Source organism: Python bivittatus, unplaced genomic scaffold (genome assembly GCF_059951505.1).
Source record: "Python bivittatus isolate LINGU-HERP-01145 unplaced genomic scaffold, Pbiv_v1 ctg000120_np1212, whole genome shotgun sequence".
NCBI classification, from domain to species: domain Eukaryota; kingdom Metazoa; phylum Chordata; class Lepidosauria; order Squamata; family Pythonidae; genus Python; species Python bivittatus.
This window is the reverse complement of record NW_028277037.1, coordinates 2,468,043-2,486,705: the sequence shown is the minus strand read 5'-3', so window position 1 is coordinate 2,486,705 and position 18,663 is coordinate 2,468,043. Positions and strand designations below refer to the sequence as shown.

Below are 18,663 nucleotides of genomic sequence, written 5' to 3'. Positions count from 1 at the left end.
CTTCTTCACTGTAAAGGCAACTTAGTTCCCCATCACATATGAATTTAGTAGTAACTAATAATAATAGAAAAAAAGAGCACATTACTAAATCCAAGTTCAGATATCATTTGGGAGACAAGAAGGCAGAAACTGAATATTTCCCACTTTGTCTTGTGGTTGGTGGACAGCACTTTAAACCTCAGATTAAACTCGCCTCACCTGTGTCTTTCTAGATGACTTTGGTCTATCACTGGCTAGGGCTTACACGATATGAGCTACGCCTACACACCAAACAGGGGAGACATTTTGTCTTGTTTTGAGCTTGGGACAAAACAGCCCCTCTGGGAACATTCTGATGGAATCTGGCCGGGTTCTGTCAGAAGAAAAACTGAAATGGCTCCAAGCGTTTTGTGCCAACCTCAAAAAAAAACCCACAGGAAAGGTTTTCTTTAAGAGCAAAGCACTTTACAGCCAATTTGGTGTAGGGTGGAAGTGTTGGGATAGAAACTGGGACTTAGAAACTGAGCCATGGAAGCCATCAGAGTGACTTTGGGCCAGTCATTCTCAGGCCAACCCACCTCACAGGGTTGTTGTAGGGAAAACAGGAAAGGGGAGCATTTTGTATACCAACTTGAGTTGTACAAAATAAAGGTGGGATATAAATCAAATCAGTCAACATGGCCTGTTTTGAGGCTGAAATCACTAGGATAAGAACCCGTAGAAAGATGCTGCTCACAGCAAAAAAGTTCTTGTTTTGGATTTTAGAACAAACCTCTTGAAACTGTTTTGCTACGAACTCAAAACCTTCAAAATGGTCTTTGCAAGATTAAAATGTTCTAGACACCACTCATCTTCACCAAAAGTTCAGTCTTGTGGCAGAAGGAAGCACAGTTCAGAAGAAACAACGCCTTAGCTATTACACGTGCTTCAGTCAGGAGCACAGCAGGCTCTGATACTCCCATCGAGTGGCATAATGCTAAACAAGACAACCAAATCAAGCTCAGATTCAGGACAGTTACCTGTTAATGTTGTCAGAGGCAGCACTGATTCATTGTCTATATCATCTGATGTCTGGATAAAGCCACGGGGAGAAGGCACAATCAGAACCGTTCCATCCATGGCAGACTGTTCTACTTGTTCTTCTGTTGTGGGAGAACCAAGATCCTGTACGACAAAACCAACAACTTTGCTGAGCCGTTTCTGGAGAATTTTAAGAAGTGTTTTTAAAAATCCACAGTACCAGATAAAGTCGAGTGACGCTGCTTGCTATAAATAAATTCCTACAAGTAGAAGTGTATCCACAACAGTAGATCTTAGTGGCAAAGCCTCTTATGAAAATATAACAACGTGATGGTTATTCACAACTTCTTGGTAGGAAAGCAGAGAATCAAAAAATTGTCCTGAGCGCTCATCACCTTTTTAGTACATGCCAGGGCTCAACTAGTAAAGAAGCTGAATTAGACAAGAAGCAATTTGATCTCCTCACTTTCTAATACTTAGATTTCACATTTTTGCCAAAGCTGGTAAAGCATGACTTAGGGCCACATACACATCCAGTCACATGTTACGTGTGGTTTTCCTTACCTCGGAAACATAAGTGCCAGCCAAATCTGACTGACAGTCTTCTTCACGCTTGAGATCTGTATTCAGAATTTCTTCTCCTGCTCTTCCCATGAGCTCCGGGCTATTTCTGCTGCCAAATTTGGAGGAGTCGACCGCACTGAAAGCAGATGGTTCTTCACCTGCCAGTTTGGAGGGGTGGATGTCATCTGGAAAAGTGTCTGTTTCCAGGGACGTTGGCGTGTCTGCTAGATCGACAGGCTGCATGTCCGAATCTACACTTAGTTCTGCCTGGCTGACGGAGGGTGAAATGTCTTCTGCTGCAACTGTGCGAATGATGACACTTGGTGCGTGACACTGCACTGTAACGTTCTCAGTCGTGTTCAGCAGGTGCTCGGGCTGTGGGAAATTGCCACAAAATGGCTATTTGTATTTACAAAGATTGTAAAGGCTGAGTTTATCCTCTTTTGCAAGCTGAATACTGGTTGCTCAGTGCCAGGAAGTTTTAAAAAAAGACAAACCATGAACATTTATAGAACAAAATGGAAACTGGAAATCAGTCACCCCATATATCACATTTACTTAAAAGGAAGACAATCCCCACCCCACCCTGAAGAATAAAGAAAAATAAATGCAGACAAAACCAGCTTCCTTTCCTTGTCGATCTGGACTGCCAACTTCAGCTGAAGCTAGTCTTAGAGAATCCCCATCGCTCCAGTAAAGGCATGTGTCATACATGTGTGTCTACTTACCTGCCAGAAACTACATGCACACACATACAAAGGCAAAGCCAGGACACGCACACAGAAAGTTGTTCAGAGCATTGACTGAATTAACTACTGATAAAAATTAATGGCTTATAAAATAAGGCACCTCATTATCAGTAGCATCCACAGAATGGGATCAAGGCCGGCAAGAAGATGGGAGTGGCCTCGCAATCCAAGTCTTGGCCCTTTTGTGGGTGTGATCCATGGGGTCAGAGCTGCATCGTGATGCCCCCACTGCTATCGGCCTGCTTTTATCTCCTTCTGGTTTCTAAATTCACTGATCCCCCATCTGTGTAGACCAACCATTCCAAATTCAAACCATCTTTATTACACACAAAGTCCTTCCCAAACACCTTCAGATCAATCTTCTATACTTTTAGGAGGAATTGTTTGCAATCATTTGTACTTCCTTTCTGCTCTTTCCTTTGTTTTCAAAAGCTTCTTCTAGTCTTCTCAGTGAATATAAAGAGACTTACTCTATTCAAAGATAATTATTTGGGGCAAAAGATTTGTCTTCCTACTGGGTATAAATGGTTTTGTGAATGTATTAATAATAATAATAACTGGAGAAAATCACAAAATATAAAAGACCTGCAAACAGAAGTAGAACGACTGTGGCAAAAGAAAGTAAAGATAGTACCAAGAGTAATAGGCATCTTGGGTGCAATCCCAAAACATCTGGAGCACCACTTGAAGACCATCAGCACTGACAAAATCACCATCAGTCAATTGCAAAAGGCAGCTTTACTTGGAACAGCTTATATCCTGCGACGAAACTTTTAACGCCATCAAACAACAGCATCTGCTTATCTCAGGTCCTTGGGAAGGACTCGATAGGTGGATAAAAATGCCAAATGCAGTCTAAACATCTGGCTGACTGTGCGACCAATCATCATCATCATCATCATCATCATCATCATCATCATCATCATCATCATCATCATCATCATCATACCAGTCTTTCAGGTATAAATAATACACCTTAGTACTACAGTTAATAGTGTTTCTTTCATTGAAACTGTATACTTGAAAGAATTTCTAAACTCAGATTTGAACAATCTCAAACCATTCTTTGGATCTGAACAATGCATTTCTCTAGTTAAATAACTAAATACAGGAATACAGCTTAGGTCCAAGTATTTGAACACTCAAATTTGGATTCATGGATTTAATATCTGAAACCCAGTGCTGAAATATATTAAAAAGATTAAGGGGCAATAATGGTATATAACTCCCACTTATCAAGAAATTCCTAGTTCAGAGTTTAAAATGTCATAACATTTCATTGTGTTATTTTATTTTAGATTTATGGATTTGTCATGTCCTTTGAGAATATTATAGAGATGCTTCCCCCAGGCAGAGTAAGAAAAATATCATCTAGCAAAGGGCCATAACTTCTTTTAAGAGTTGGAATGTACTCTAATGGCAAATGTGATCTGCTGACAATAGACTTCTCATAAATGCAGCATTTGACTTGAACAAGCTATTGTTCCTTGTCACAAACACTTCTCACTGAAACACTGACATTCTAATAACTTTAAAGCAAAACTGATACACACTGGAAGTTCTCTGATATACTGCTAGAGGCCAGTCACAGCTAACCCAACTCACTAGCCACAGCTCTGAAGCCACCCACCCTCCCTGCACCTTCTTCCTGTATCCCTTTGGTCTGCTTTCATGATACCTACGGACAAGGCATGGACTATGATCTGGTCTGGTGAGGCTGGGGCCGCAGCAGCTGTCAGAGTCACAGTGGGGCTGGTGGTTAGTGTCAAAGGCAGGCCTTGGGTTGAGCTAGTCTGGAGTAAATAAGTGCCTGGAGTTCCAGTTGGCTGTAGATGAAAAGACTAAGAACAGAGGAGAGAAGGGCAAGAGGAGAAGTTACATGTTTAATGGCCACCTCAACCCTGTTCATTCCAAGTGAGACATCAAAAAGAAACTCGACTCAAAAAGAAGTTATAAAAACATAACTGAAACAAGGTATTAAAAACTAGGTATCTATACTGTCTACATTTTTCCTTGCAAACAACTCCAGATTGGTTAATGTGAATGTATTTCTTTACTACATTTTCTCCATTATTTAGACAAAAATATCAGGCTTATGAATGGACCTCCATTTTCTCCTCAGAATAACAGGAGAGGCGATTGGGACTAGAACAGTGATGAGTTCAAAGTTTCAGCTTGTGAAAGTTCAGTGTTTTAGCTACTCTGTGCTGCTCATTTATTATAAAGAAAGGGAAATAGTTGCTTGATAACTGTTCTCTCTAAGTTCCAGGCACGGCTTTTAATAATAAGATACCTCTTTTGGAATTCAGTGGGACTTAGGAATGTCGCCTCAAATATGCAAAATGCAGGGACAGTGAAACTGTTACAATCACTTTACATTGTTTTAAAATCTTCAGAACTATACTACATGACCTTTTGGTAACTGCTTCTATATATTCAGGGGGTAGTGGTGGTCAGAAGTCCATCAGTTCAGCTTTAGCTGATACACCAGTTTCATTTTTTGAGGGAGAAGGATGAGGCTAAAAGCTTCATATGCCATATGCTCTTGTGGGGGTGTCCTTGAAGGATGTTTGGAAACGATATGACTGTCTTCTATGATAGAATAGACAATAGTGATCTTAGGGCAATTGTAGTTGGTTGCCAATCACTGTTCTGATTCAACTCAATGTCTTGGTGCTTTCCTAATAAAGCTCCAGTTGGGACAATGATATCTCAAGAACATTGGCTTTCACATAAGCCCATCATCAGCATTCCCACTTTGGAGGTGTTGAATTACAATGCTTAGTGTTCTCAGTTTGGGGTCATACTAGCTGAGAACTCTGGGAGTTGTATCCCCAATACATCTGGAAAGAGCATCTGAATGGGAGATGCTGATATAGATACATGTTCTACTTTGCACTAGAACTTTTAATATGTTAAGATCTTTAACTACAAAAAGGTAAAAACCACTTCAGTGCAGTATAATCAAGTAAACTCCATAATACCTACTGGCAAAATCTCAAAGGTCTGTAATGTTCCACTATTTAGTGTTATAGTTTCAGAGTCAACAGAAGCAGCAGGGGATTCGGCAGAAGCTATATGAGAAAAAACACAATAAAACAAAACAGGACCAAAGGTTCAAATCAGTAAATAAGCCCTGAGCATATTAATTGACAAGAGAATGTAAAATAGAACATGCACCAAAGGATGATTCTCCCAAGTTGTGAAACCAGGAACAAGGAAAGGAACATTGTATATTAAAAAGCTACCGTTGCAAAAGGGTTGGGACAGCTTAATCGGGGTTTCTGGGAAGACTCCCACTGTGATTTATTCATTGGGCCAGATTTTGTTAGCTTCAGAGGAAGAATTAAATCTCAGTCAGAGGAGGAACAGCAGTCTACCTTGTGTGGAAACACACAAGTTATTTGAGTGCTGGCTCTGGCTCTCTTTCTACTCTCTCTCTGTGTATCTGTCCTCTACTCCCGGGTTCCTCAACCTTGGCAATTTTAAGTTGGGTGGACTTTTAACTCCCAGAATTCCCCAGCCCTGGCTGGGGAATTCTGAAAGTTGAAATTCACCTGTCTTAAAGTTGCCAAGGTTGAGGAACCCTGCTCTACTCAATCAATCTTCAGAGCCTGCAGAGATCAGATTCACTAACTATATAATAAAAGGTCAAGTCTCTGTAAAGTCAAGCTCCACTTTGAATAACCTCATGTCCATGATCATGTAGTCGTCTGGGCCATAGTACAGAATGCAATAATGTTAAAAATATTAGCAATGGTGACACATGGAATAGCATTTTAAAGAAGCAGCAAACATTTGCCATGTTCATGTTTGCAACTGTTTTGTATCTTGTTCTCCTCTTAGTCTAGGCAATACAGAAAGATTCAGTCCATAATATCACAAGGATTTGTTTAATTATCACTACTAGGATTCTTACACAGTCCTGGTCATCAGTTCAGTACCTCCATCATGAATCCACTCTAACGTCTACACAGCAGCCGCATTCAAAGAGCAAGGGAGCAACCATAGCTGTGACTTGACCATGTCTAGGAAGACTTTGCTGATACAGCCAGTGGCTCAGTGAATCTGAAAAGCCACAATATAAAATATGCAAGACTTTAAGCTTGCACAGACTAAAAGCAATTGGAGACACAGTGCTGGGTGATTCACTGCAGTATCTCTAAGAAAGAATCTAAGTTTTGACCGTATCAGCTGGAGAGAAAACGGAGAAAGGATAACAGAAGTGAGGAATGTATGTAAACAAGATTACACACATGGGAAGCATAGGAAAATTTCATTTGTAGATTTAAATACTGCCTTTCCTTCAGGAGCTCAGGTGGTCTACCCTCTTCTTCCATTTTTTCCAACAGCAAACCTGTAAGGTAGGTTGGGCTGAGAAATAATACTTGTCCCAAGTGAGCTTCCATGGCTAAAGACCAACACCTTCACCATTATACTACACCAACTCTCATTAATTTTCATATCTGAACATGCAACGCTTGTTCAACTTTTCATATCAACATAATTGTAACTGTGGTTACCACCATACCAGAAAAAAACAGCAATATCTATACTCTTATTAATGTTGCTCCTAGCACATCCTGAACAGAACATCCTAACTAAAGAAGAAATGTGCATATAGTAAAACCTGACTGGAGAAAGACACCAAGGCATGAGTTTCAACTACTTACAGACATGGGTGATCTGGACTGGAATCTGTAGGGCTGCCATGGGGCCAGGAGAATTGCCCGAATTTTCTTCCAAACGAGCCACTCGAATCTGGACATGCTGAACACCAGATCCAGAATGAGAGTTTGGCAACCCAGGTAAAGACTTACTCTCTGAAAGTTGGTGCCCTGGAGCATTTTTTTGGCTTTCATGAAGTTGTTTCAGACCTTTTATAAGAACTGGAACAAACAAAAAGTTATTCAGTGTTGCTGGAAACATTAAACAAAAGTAAATATTTATAATAAAAATAACAGCTGCCAAGAGCAATTGTACCTAAATTATGTATTAATGATAGCAAATTAGAGTGAACCAGATCCTAGACTAGTCTTGTATTTAACCACTTACTTGGTCATCTGGTGGTGATCAGCTATTTTCTCCAAGTGCTGTAGTAAATCTTTTAAATTGCAACTCTTTCAGATTTTGGAAGCCTTGCTTTGAGTTCAAAAGAGTTGTTTTGAGTTTGAAATGGGCTGTTTTAATCAATTTAGAAAGGCTGTGCTCAGAACTCTTCCATAAGGGTCACTTTGTGTGTGATGGGCAGCTATATAAATATGAATGAATGAATGAATGAATGAATGAATGAATGAATGAATGAATGAATGAATGAATGAATGATTGAAACATCCCATCTAAAATGTGAAACCACTCTTTTGAGTGAGAAACAGCAATTTAACAGTTCAGATGCAAACCTCCTTTGCCTGTTAACTTTCAGTTGAAGTTCAAGCCTTGTCCTCAGAGACACACTATCCTGTTGCTTTGATCCTCAATGTGAAGGGAGCCTAACTTGCAGGCTGGCATGCAAGAAGTATGGCTCTTAGTGCAAGTTCAAGCTCAAAATCAAGCAAGGAAACAGAAAGCCACAGCTTCTTGGCGTAAGAGGAGGCACCTTAATTGTGGATATAAGAAATTGGAATGATTCCCCATCCCTGAATTGTTACAAATTCAACCATTCTACATTTTAGTCAGAGAAACTTCCAAAGGTGTCCCTTGTAAGGAAAACATCAGGACTTTTCACAGATATGCATGAATATTCAAAGTCTCAAACTAAAGCAACAGTGCTAGAAATATTCCTGAGTCTTAAGTCCTAACCTTCTTTGAGATTTCCCTCTCCTACTTTAGCTCCAATCACTCAACCAACTGGAACACTATTAAGTTTGAACTGTGATGGAGAATTTATAAACTGGGGCAAGCCGAGAATAAACTTAACTCTTTACCAGGGAATGAAACCTCTTTGTGGTTTGCGATCTGCCTCTTGATAGTCCACCATTTACTACGAAGCCACTGGGGGGAGCGCACGCTACTCCAGCCTTCGGCCAGCAAATCCCAGTTGATATCATTTTCATCAGACACTTCTAGCTCTGCTATTCTGACAGGATAACAAGGAAAAAGGAATGTGTCAGAGAAGGCAATTGCTTCTAATGCAGAAATACCTCTTGATGTTCCTGCTCCCCTCCCCAATTTGTAAAATGTTATTGCAAAATCAGACCTCAAAAAGTAGCCTCCAGAGTGACTCCTAAGGGATTTACAACTTTTACAACAATATCAGCAGAGAGGCCACATGGTTGAAACAGCCTGGTGAATGAGCCACCCTCTATGAGGACTCATCTCAGGTTGTGGGAGATAGTTAGCATCATCAATTTCCCATGATGCTCCTCCTCAGTGTCGATAAGTAAACTGTTCATCTTGATTCCTCTTATAAGTATTAGCATTCAGGGTTTTTTTGAAGATTAGACAAAGCATTACAATTAAAATCTCTCTCAAGCCAACCCTGACTCCTGATGACAACCTGGATGCATCTATGTAGCTTTCTTGGAAAGAATACAGAAAGGATTTGCCACTGCTTGCTTCTGGAATATGTTTTATACTTCCCAGTCTAGTCTACCCTTTTTCTGATTTTTGTAGTGACCTCCCATCCAAGCACAAACTTTCCTTAGCCTTTTCTGAGGTCAGCCAAAGTTGGCAAGGTGCTGCCACCTACTGTAAATCCTGAATATTTCTGAAAACTTGGAGCAGAGAAGACATTGTCGGGAGAGGTTTCCACAACATTTCAGTACTTTAAAAGTAAACTCTGGGAGTGCTGGACTCCCAGTATCTATTATTCCAGTCTCTCCCGCTGCCCCGCTGCCCATCCTTTCCAAGTCAAGTGGTGCAAACCTAAGAATCAGGTTGATTTCATCTTCCTTCGTCCATTCAGTGCCTCCACTCTGCTTCCAGTTCAGGTAGTTGAGCCATTTGGAGCGGCACTGCTTTTCTGACCGGGTTCCCACACGTTCTGCCACAGCAGCCCAAGATACCCCTTGCGTGACAATGTCCCCAGGCTCTGTGCTAGTTAATTCATGGACAACTTCTGCTAGTCTCTTTTCTTCTTCTTCTGTCCATTTCCCTGAATTAAAAACAATCCAAGAGATAGCGCATGGCATGGCATGGGAATGAAAAACACTTCATTCAGAGCTAAGCCCAACATTTGCAGTTTATTCTTTCTCCTTATTTTGTTATTTTTATTGTGGGGGAGAGACTAGAGAGGCTTCTGTACCTCCTGATTTTCCAAAATAGCTTTCTGTCCTGTTGATCAGGACCTGTTCAGCAGAAGGCAGTGACTGGGACCAAAGAGAGTTGAAAAACACCAATATCTATAGTAGAAATGGGATAAGCAAAGTAGAGCCTTCCAGATCTGTATCCTAGTCTTCGGGTTACAAGGGTGATTGGGACCAGAATTTCCATCACTAAGCAATGCAGTCGTAAAGCATGACATCACGTGACCAGCCGCTTAGTGATGGCAATCCCGGCAGTCCCTGTTGCAGTCATTAAGCTGATCAGGCCAGAGCTGACAGAATTTATAGTTGCCAACTCTATCTATTTTACACTCCTGTTAAATAGATAGAAAAGCCGTAATTTAGCCAATTTCTATAAGGCACATTTCTTGTGCCATGCCATTTTTTTTTTTAACACTGTAAGAGGTAACAGTAATCTGACAGATGAAATACTGTATAAGAAGCAACAGATCCCAGAGGAAACATCTCCTTATCAGTAGCTCTTGCTAATCACCATGTTAGGAAACAATGAAACTTTGTGGTCAGTCAACTGCAGCCATAACACAAGAAGGTTTCAATGATTTATGGTCAGATTTATTTATTTATTTATTTATTTATTTATTTATTTATTAATTAGATCAGGAGGATATACTGGAGACCCAGGCAGACTGATACAGTGGGTAAGGAAGGACAGAGCTACATCTCAGCATCCCACATGATAAGGCGTTCTCAGGCACATTGTTCACTGTGGAAAAGAGGTGGTGACAGGAACCATGTTCCCATAAGGCAACAAATAGAATGAATTCTGGATGTACCATGGACAGCTCCTTGCAAACCACCAATGTGCTTGGGAGGGGAAACCAGGAGAAGACAGACAATGTACTTGCTAATACACAAACAATTCAGAAGATATGGAAGGTCTGAATCTTTCCCAGAACCAGTTGACAGAACCCTATATTCTAATATCCTATAAAAAGCCTAATAACCTAAAGCTCATATTTATTAGAGTGTGCAAAGCATCCAGAAGAGGTGTTTTGCAAAGGATGTTAATCTGAATGAAGCTCCTCTCTTCAAATTGTTAAAAGCAGCTATGTATTTTGAATAATTCATGATTTCTTTGAAAGTGTTCCCTGGCTTTCTATATATGAATGTCCATGCCAAATTTGCTTTGTTTACAGGTCCATCAGAAGGGTCCCTGCATGCACAGACAACTGGGAAAAGGTTTTGAAGCAACTGCACTAGCCTTGCAAAGGAAACAGCTGCTTTAATACCTTGAAGAGAGGTGCATTTTCATGTTAACACACATTGCAAAACATCTCTTTCAAAAGCTTTAATCGTTATTTATTTGGTAAATAAATCCATAAAACCATTTTGAAAGGTATGGCGTTAAAGATATTTTCTTTAAGCCAATTTATGCACTGGTGAAGCCAGCTACCTTGGCAAAGCCATTATACAGGCATAACCAGCTTTTCTTTGGCAGTTATTTTAAGAGCTGTACCTGTGTTGCAAGTGTCCTTCATCAGCCTGCACCGGTCTTTTACTGACGAAGCGCTTCGACCAAGAGCAGCTCCTATTGTTGCCCAGTCATTACCATGCTTTATTCTTAATCTAAAGGGAAAAGCTATTAGTTCTGTTCATCAGGATTAAGAAGACCAGTTATTGCACAGTGTTACATTGATGGGAATAAGAGCAAAAAGCCAAGATAATCACTCCAAAATGTTGTTTTCTATAAATAAAGTACAGTATTCCGTACAGTACAAGAGTTTACTTAGGCTTGAGGTTTTTAAGAAAGAATGGGATAAGGATCCCACACAAATAGTTGCACCAGTTCCTAACACAGAGAAAACTTAAAATATAATATAAAATCTATCATTGACCCTTTTGCTTTTACTTCTCAAATTACTGCATCGTTATTTTTTTGTAAGATTTAAATTGTTTCTTGACAGTAGTCATAACTATGAATCAAAATAGCAAAGCAGTTTCAGTCTATTCCTTTGCATATAATCCTCTTAGGATCAGTCCTGCCTCTCAACTGAATGGGGCAAGCCATGCATAAAATCAGTTGCTCTTACGGGTCCAGAAAGAGCATTGGAAGTTGGCTTATGATCCTGGAGGCAAGGCCTGTTTTGTGCCAGTTAGCTGGAACTCAAAGAGGAAATTCACTTTCTTGCAAAGGACAATAAATTCTTTACAATCAATCATGATACATTCAAAAAAGAAGCATTTGTTTTTCTGGCAATAAAAAATAAGATAGGGAAGATCCATTTTGAGAGATATCTCATATTAAGAGGGTACATCAGTATTTTTATATTGTATTTTAAATGATTTTATCTCTGCTGTAAACTGCTCAGAGTCGTTTCAATGAGATGGGCGGTGATAAATTACATATACATATACATATACGTATTTTAAAAAAATCTACATCACTCTTAAGTGATTGGCTACTAATCCCAGCATTCATAGTTAGTTAAGTTGGGCCTGACACCAGATGAAACAATTCGACTGAATTCATTCTCTGCACCTAAGAATGTGGTAGTCTACCCCCATCCTCAAGAAACCATTGCTGGACCCTATCGTGATAGATAATTTCCAACCTGTCTCCAGCCCTTCCTTTTGGGGGAAGGTTGCTGAGAAGCTGGTCAGCCTGCAGCTTCAGAGAGCTATGAAGGGGGCTGATTATCTGGACCCCTTTTGGTTGAGATTCAGGACTGGACACAGTACTGAAACGACGACACCAGAGAAATAACATGGAATCAAATAGAGTAGTTTTTTTTCAACTTGTGTTCTGCAGAATCCTAAGATTCTGTAAGAACTTGATGGGGTTCCACAAGAAACTAAGGGCAACAAACAAACAAATTTAAATGCAGCCAATTTTCTATCAGTAGAGCTTTGCCTCTTGATCAAAGGCTCTGGGATTATTATTTTTCTTAGTTAAGAGGTTCTGCACCCTGAAAAAGCTTGAAGGCCTCTGACAGAGAACAGGTTACTGTCGGCCCCTTTGAGGGAAGGAGGTGTCTCCACATCCAGATTTAACCCAGAAGTGGCTCCTCCATCCGTTTTCTATAGCTCCCGCCAGTATTCTTTCCACACTGCTACAGGGATGAGGCAATCATATTGAGGTGACTTTTGGAGGAAGATGCAATGGGATGCCAAAAAAAAAAATGCTGAGTTTTTTGTGACTGAGTCACAGTAATCAGCTGTTCCCAGGGCATCCTTGTAGCCTCCCTCTTTTCACTTTTGAGCAGTTGTCTGTATTGCTTTTTTAGATATAGAGGGATGATGGAGGAATCTCTATATTCCTGACATACATTAACGAGAGATTTTTTGGCATTTATACAGCCAGCATCAAATCAGGTCTATGAACAGTAGACAGCATCTTGGTCTTTCTGCAGATTCCTGGTAACTAAGCCTGGCTGTGACATACAGCATGAACTTCTATATGACATAGAGCACAGATTTAACAAAGCCTTTATAATCAAGTTATTTGCCTCAAACACAGCTGAAAGGTCTCCCCTAAAGCCCTATGCAAATAGAGAGACTTTTGGAGAGCATTTAATTCACACAATCCATTTTGATGTTTCTTTTTTCTCTTGAATATCAATTCATGAATCTCTAAGATTAAACCAAGCTTCTAGAGTGGGATATGAACTATTGGCAAAATCTGATTAAAATAAAACTTACTCTTTGAGCTTTTCAATTTCTTCAGGAGTATACCTGTTAAATATTTAAACAGCATATTTAATGAAGATATAAACATACACACATTATACAAATACATCTTGGTCCATTGTCTTGAGCTTGGAGCAAAAAGCCATGAGTTCTCCCATTCTTTACCATATTGCACATAATTTGCTAGTTTCCCACTGTGGGAAATCATGATTTTAATTACGATCAATAGGAAAGGAAGCTGCGTAATCTGCTCCTTGTCACTATAGCAGGAAACTAGCAATCAGTTCTTCACGGTCTCATGGTCATTCAAGCCATACTTTTCAGCCAGGGCCTACTGTATATATTACACATTCCTATTTTAGAAGAACACAATCTTACTTAAAGCAGATTAAATACTATTCATCCATGTGGAGACACCACCAATGAACATCTCTTCCATCTTGTCTGGATTGGTACTCAGGATATTTATTACAGGAATGGGCAGAAGTTAAATTTGGATCTACTCACAGATCTTCAGGTGAAATTCAGTACATGAGAAAAGACCTCTGATTCTCAAATGTTTTGCCTTAACAATAACAATAATTGCCCAGAGTCACTTTTTGTGAGATGGGCAGCCATATAAATGTGATTAATATTTTTTAGGTCTCTACTCTTCAAGCTAGAACTTCTTGCCCTGAGCATCAAGCTATTCACAACTCAAAATCCTACCATTCAGGTCAAACATTAGGAAGTTTCATACTTGCCAACGTGGTTTCGGTCATCATACATGCGAAGTACTCGTCTATAAACAGCAAAGAGAGGCCGGTTCAAACCCCATGCAATGGTCCTGTAGAAATCTTTCCTTTCATCTTTTGACATCTCAAAGATGATTTCAGTGGCATCTTTTATTCCACGTGCCTAGTCACATTAAGAGTGGAATGACAACTTAATTCACCTGACAGTAAATGAAAACTGATTTTTCAGGATAGTCTTCTGCAAATGAGTTGGGCGTTTTAAAACTCTAATCAATCTTAGCCAGCTACTGTTCGTGATAGCAAATGGGAGTGCAGGACAATCACCTCTGAAGGGGGTGAATAAATAAGGCAGGATCTGATTTTGCATGTTTAAGAAGGCTGCTAAATAATAAAGACCTTTTATTATTGCTCGATTATATAATACTTGTAATGACTATACATTTAATATGAGACTAAATTGAGAAGGCAGCAGTGTTTTTTGCTTTTTAAAAAATAACAACTAGCAACCTGAAAAAGGTGCAAAATTCATTTCAGTTGAAATCAAATTTGGGAGAAATGAACTTCTCTTATTTCTAATGGATCTTAAAAGTCAAAACAAGGGTGTTCGAATCGATAATCTTTTTTTTTTAATTATGAAATGAAATTTATTACAACAGATCTACCTAAAAAGTTCTTTATAGCTCTCTCTTATACGGAAAACAAGCTGCTTAATGAATGGAATGGCATTCTTAAGTACTTTTAAAGAAAAGGCTGAATCAGCGTCAATCAGGGTGAAGCTGGGGTTCAGGATGTCCTGATTTAAGATCCATTGGATTCATTGCCAACTACAGTACTAAGTCCTTGAATTAATGCTATAAGGAGGATGGACAATCCCATTTTAAACAAAAGCACCATTCGCAATTTAGTTAAATAGGTAAATAAACAGTCTGGATGCTGTTTAACCAGACCCACTGTTGCATAAGCTCCTGCAAATTCAGGTAAAGAGGAAGTTCTCTCCACATATTGAGCTAGAGGGACTTAGAAGTTTTCAGAAGTAAGTTTTCATGAAATTGGGGGCTACAGCAGAGAACATGGAAAAACCCTACAGTGCAAATGGAATCCCACTGATGAAAGTTCTGAAACTCATCAGATAGAAGAGGCCAACTTCTGAAACTAGGAGGCATATTGACAGCAACACAAACCTTTAAATAACGCTCAATGTTACTCATCAAAATCTCAATTTCTTCCTTCGACCACATTCCCTGTTTCCACTTATGACCTTGAAAATGGAGAAGAATCTGTCACACAAAGACACCCTACTAGTAGTTAAGCTTATGGGGAACAATTAACACAGAGAAGCGGAGGGGGTTTATTTAGACCCACTACTAATCAAGCAAATAAATTTTAGTAATTGATTGGAGCCACTACAGCATCATTTTTTAATGTAATCTGACAGAGAATGGTAATTATTGGGTGGATTAAAATATAATAAATAAGATATGATAATTAAATCACAGTATAAGTTTTCCAATGATTTTCCAAGTGAGCATCATGCAAAGTGGCTTTAAACCTGTGCACCCAATTCAACAAATACTTATCAGTAAACTTTTCATACACACAACAAATTAAATAGTATATGTACACAAATGTTGATGTTTAGCACTGATGATTAATGCCTCAAAGTGTAAATGAAGAGTTTCTATTATTTATAGACAAGAATAAAATGTAAAGGCTGGAATGACATAGAAACCATAAAAATACAAGCTATAAAAGTTCTTTGGCTCTCATTATAAAAAAAGCTAGCATGTTTTCCTCAAATTATTTTAATAAAACAGATTAATTTATATCAAAATAATGTCATACTTTTTTGTCATGTACATTATGCACCAAATATTCACAGGTATTCATCCTATGGAAGATACAAGGATGCCTTCCACAATGAGAAAATGTAAACTTGCCTTTGTTAGTTAAGCAGTCCTTGTCCTCTTTGGTTGTAAACCAGGCCTGACTCACTGCAGATACTTCTTCATTGGCTAGAGAAGAGATTTCATCCAGTTGCTCATTCTGAAGAATCTGGGAGAGGTAAATGGGAGAGGAGGCCTTTAAACTGATATTCAGGCTCATAAGTAAAGAATGAAGATGACCTACATATATACTCTTCCAGTTGGTGATGACTGGGGAGAAGTCCTGCCCCTGGCCCCTACTATGTGGGGTGCCCCAGGGGTTGGTGCTTTCTCCTCTCCTTTTTAACATCTACATGAGGCCACTGGGTGAGGTATAATCAATATGCTGTTGATTCTCAATTATGTATCTCCACTCCTGGAATTAAGCAATGCCATGAATGTCTTATCCCGGTGTCTGGAGGCTGTGAGGGTCTGAATGGGGAACAGCAGGCTTCAGCTGAACCCTGGCAAGACTGAGTGGCTGTGGTTTTTGGGGCCTGGTGGTTCCAGGGCTATGACATCTTTGGCCCTGGATGGGGTTGCACTACCCCAGACATACCCCGTGTGCAATCTGGGGGTCCTCCTAGACTCATGACTCCTGCTTGATGAGCAGGTGGCAGTCGTGGCTAGGAGTGCCTTTACACAACTCCAACTTGTGTGACAGTTGTGCCTGTTCCTGGAGCAGCGGGCTCTGCTTACAGTCATTCATGCCCTGGACACCTCCAGATTGGATGTGCTCTACATGGGGCTGCTCTGGAAGAGTATCTGGAAGCTTCAGCTGGTTCAGAATGCAGTGGCGCAGTTATGCGTGCTCCAAGAACAGCGCATGTTACACCTCTGCTCTGCGAGCTGCGTTGGTTGTCAGTTTGCTTCCGAGTCCAATTCAAGGTGCTGGTTTTAACCTTTAAAGCCCTTCATGGTATGGGACGTGGTGACGCAGTGGCTTAATGACGCTGAAAGTTGCCGGCCAGAAATGGTCGACGCTTCAGCGGTTTGAGTCCAGCCTTCGCGTTAACAGGGTGAGCTCCTGTTTCCTCCCCAGTTCCTGTCAACCCAACAGTTCGAAAACTCACGTGAGTAGATAAATGGGTACTCTCACTCCGGTGGGAGGAAAAATGCTGGCGGCGCCTTGCAAAAAGGAGTCAGGAGCAGTTGCCGGTAAGCATGAAAACTGTGCTCACCCGAAAAGGGCGCAAAGCAACGGAAACTCCGCCTTCTGCGCTCGCCAGCTGGGCTCTGCTCTAGGAAGGAGGCTCTGGCAAACCACTTCCGAAACACCTTGCCTTGAAAACTGCAAGGACTCATCCAGGCAGTCACTGCAGAGTCGGTAATGACTGAGCGCAGATAAAAAAAATGGTATGGGACAGGGCTATTTGAGGGACCACCTCTCCCCGATCACATCAGCCTGCCCCATCAGATCTCACTGAGAAGGCATGCTGCAGGTACCATCGGCTAGGGACCTGCATTTGGCAGGTCCCAGAAGATGTGCCTTCTATGCTGTGGCACCCGCTTTATGGAACATCCTTCCTCCTGAGATTACATTAGTGCCATCCCTTTTGATATTCCAAAAGGCCCTCAAGACCTGGTTAAATGATCAGGCCTGGGGCTCCCAGGGAACCAGAGACCTGCCTTAGATGGCTCCATTGCTGAGGGGGCCATTTTTATTCTCCCTTCCCCTGTGGTTTGTATTTTTGGCTTTTTACAGTATTTATTAATGTGGTTTTTATATTTCTTTTTTTGTTTTTATCTGATTGTTGTACGCTGCCCAGAGTCACTTCAGTGAGATGGGCAGCTATATAAATTTGCTTCATAAATAAGTAAAATAAATCCATTCTTATTGTGATTACACTGAATCCAGATTGCTCAGTATAATCAATAGAAATATTACACCGACATTCCTATTGATTATACTGAATCCAAATGGCCTGACAGGGGAGAGTAGATAATGTCCCCACTTTTTTCTGTTTTGGAACGTAAGGCAAAACCTGAAAATGTTTGATGGATATAACCCGAGTTATTCCCATCTTCCTGTCTGCACTGCTCTAAAATGATTGCAGATGATTAACATCTACTTATAGTCCTTCAGTATTTGTTGAATTGTCCCTGCTGCAGAAATCAAGGATGCAGTGCCTGCTACATAATAGATTTTTTTAAGGGGGGGCAGAGGGACAATTGCTCTGGCTCTTATAGGTATTAAATATTCCATCCAAAGTATAATTTAGTATCTGAAATGATCAGACAGATGGATGTTTTTCATTCAAGGCAGCCAAACTAATCAGGTCAAATATAATGGCCGAGAATTATTTTAGTATCTCAGGTTTTGCCCAAACACTCAGTTGACTTCAGTGGAGCATTGTGGTGTCACAACACAAATCCCATCCTTTTTCTACAAGTTCTGTGGCATCATATGCACCCCCAAGAACGGCAGGACTTCCGTCATGACCCCACAGTGCAATTTCTGACTGAAACAGTGAAATCCTGCAGATGCTGCTGGTATTTAGGGATAAACTCATTACTCTGATGGCAACCCTATTTTTTAGATTTTTAAATCCCATACAACCATGCCCCAAGAATGCATTAAACACCTTTAGAACTGTATGATACCTGAATCTGAGTAACTGTTCCTTCGTTAACCTCATTGTCAGCTACCTCTGTGGTAGCAGTCATAGTCACCTCAAAGCTCTGATCACTTTCTGAAACTTAAAAATACATAAAGGGTTAAGTTTGTACAGGACTTTTATCTCTGTGGTAAGTATTCTTCTTCTCACATATACACAATAGCTAC

The 18,663-nt window shown here is 40.2% G+C and overlaps 2 protein-coding genes across 6 annotated transcripts in view; one reads left to right on the top strand and one right to left on the bottom strand.

The window, feature by feature from the left end:
• The window catches only part of DMTF1 (cyclin D binding myb like transcription factor 1), a 34,411-nt gene that overhangs the window by 2,138 nt on the left and 13,610 nt on the right, over positions 1-18,663 (bottom strand). For all 3 annotated transcript variants that reach the window (XM_088134829.1, XM_088134830.1, XM_025167769.2), the window contains 13 exons: positions 18,483-18,577; positions 15,894-16,008; positions 15,138-15,214; positions 13,962-14,119; positions 13,235-13,267; positions 11,052-11,161; positions 9,177-9,405; positions 8,237-8,388; positions 6,986-7,201; positions 5,301-5,386; positions 3,995-4,153; positions 1,564-1,938; positions 999-1,143 (listed from right to left, as the gene is read on the bottom strand). In XM_088134829.1, coding sequence (XP_087990955.1) covers positions 999-1,143; positions 1,564-1,938; positions 3,995-4,153; positions 5,301-5,386; positions 6,986-7,201; positions 8,237-8,388; positions 9,177-9,405; positions 11,052-11,161; positions 13,235-13,267; positions 13,962-14,119; positions 15,138-15,214; positions 15,894-16,008; positions 18,483-18,577 — 1,950 coding nt within the window. The remainder of the gene's footprint in view (positions 1-998; positions 1,144-1,563; positions 1,939-3,994; positions 4,154-5,300; positions 5,387-6,985; positions 7,202-8,236; positions 8,389-9,176; positions 9,406-11,051; positions 11,162-13,234; positions 13,268-13,961; positions 14,120-15,137; positions 15,215-15,893; positions 16,009-18,482; positions 18,578-18,663) is intronic.
• The window catches only part of TMEM243 (transmembrane protein 243), a 52,475-nt gene that overhangs the window by 23,333 nt on the left and 10,479 nt on the right, over positions 1-18,663 (top strand). For 2 of the 3 annotated variants that reach the window (XM_088134831.1, XM_088134832.1), the window contains exon 5: positions 10,191-11,937. The exons of the other annotated variant lie outside the window; for it this stretch is intronic. In XM_088134831.1, the coding sequence (XP_087990957.1) occupies positions 10,191-10,355 (165 nt within the window). In that variant the 3' untranslated portion in view covers positions 10,356-11,937. Of the gene's footprint in view, positions 1-10,190; positions 11,938-18,663 lie in introns of those variants that run through there. 3 annotated transcript variants of the gene reach the window in all.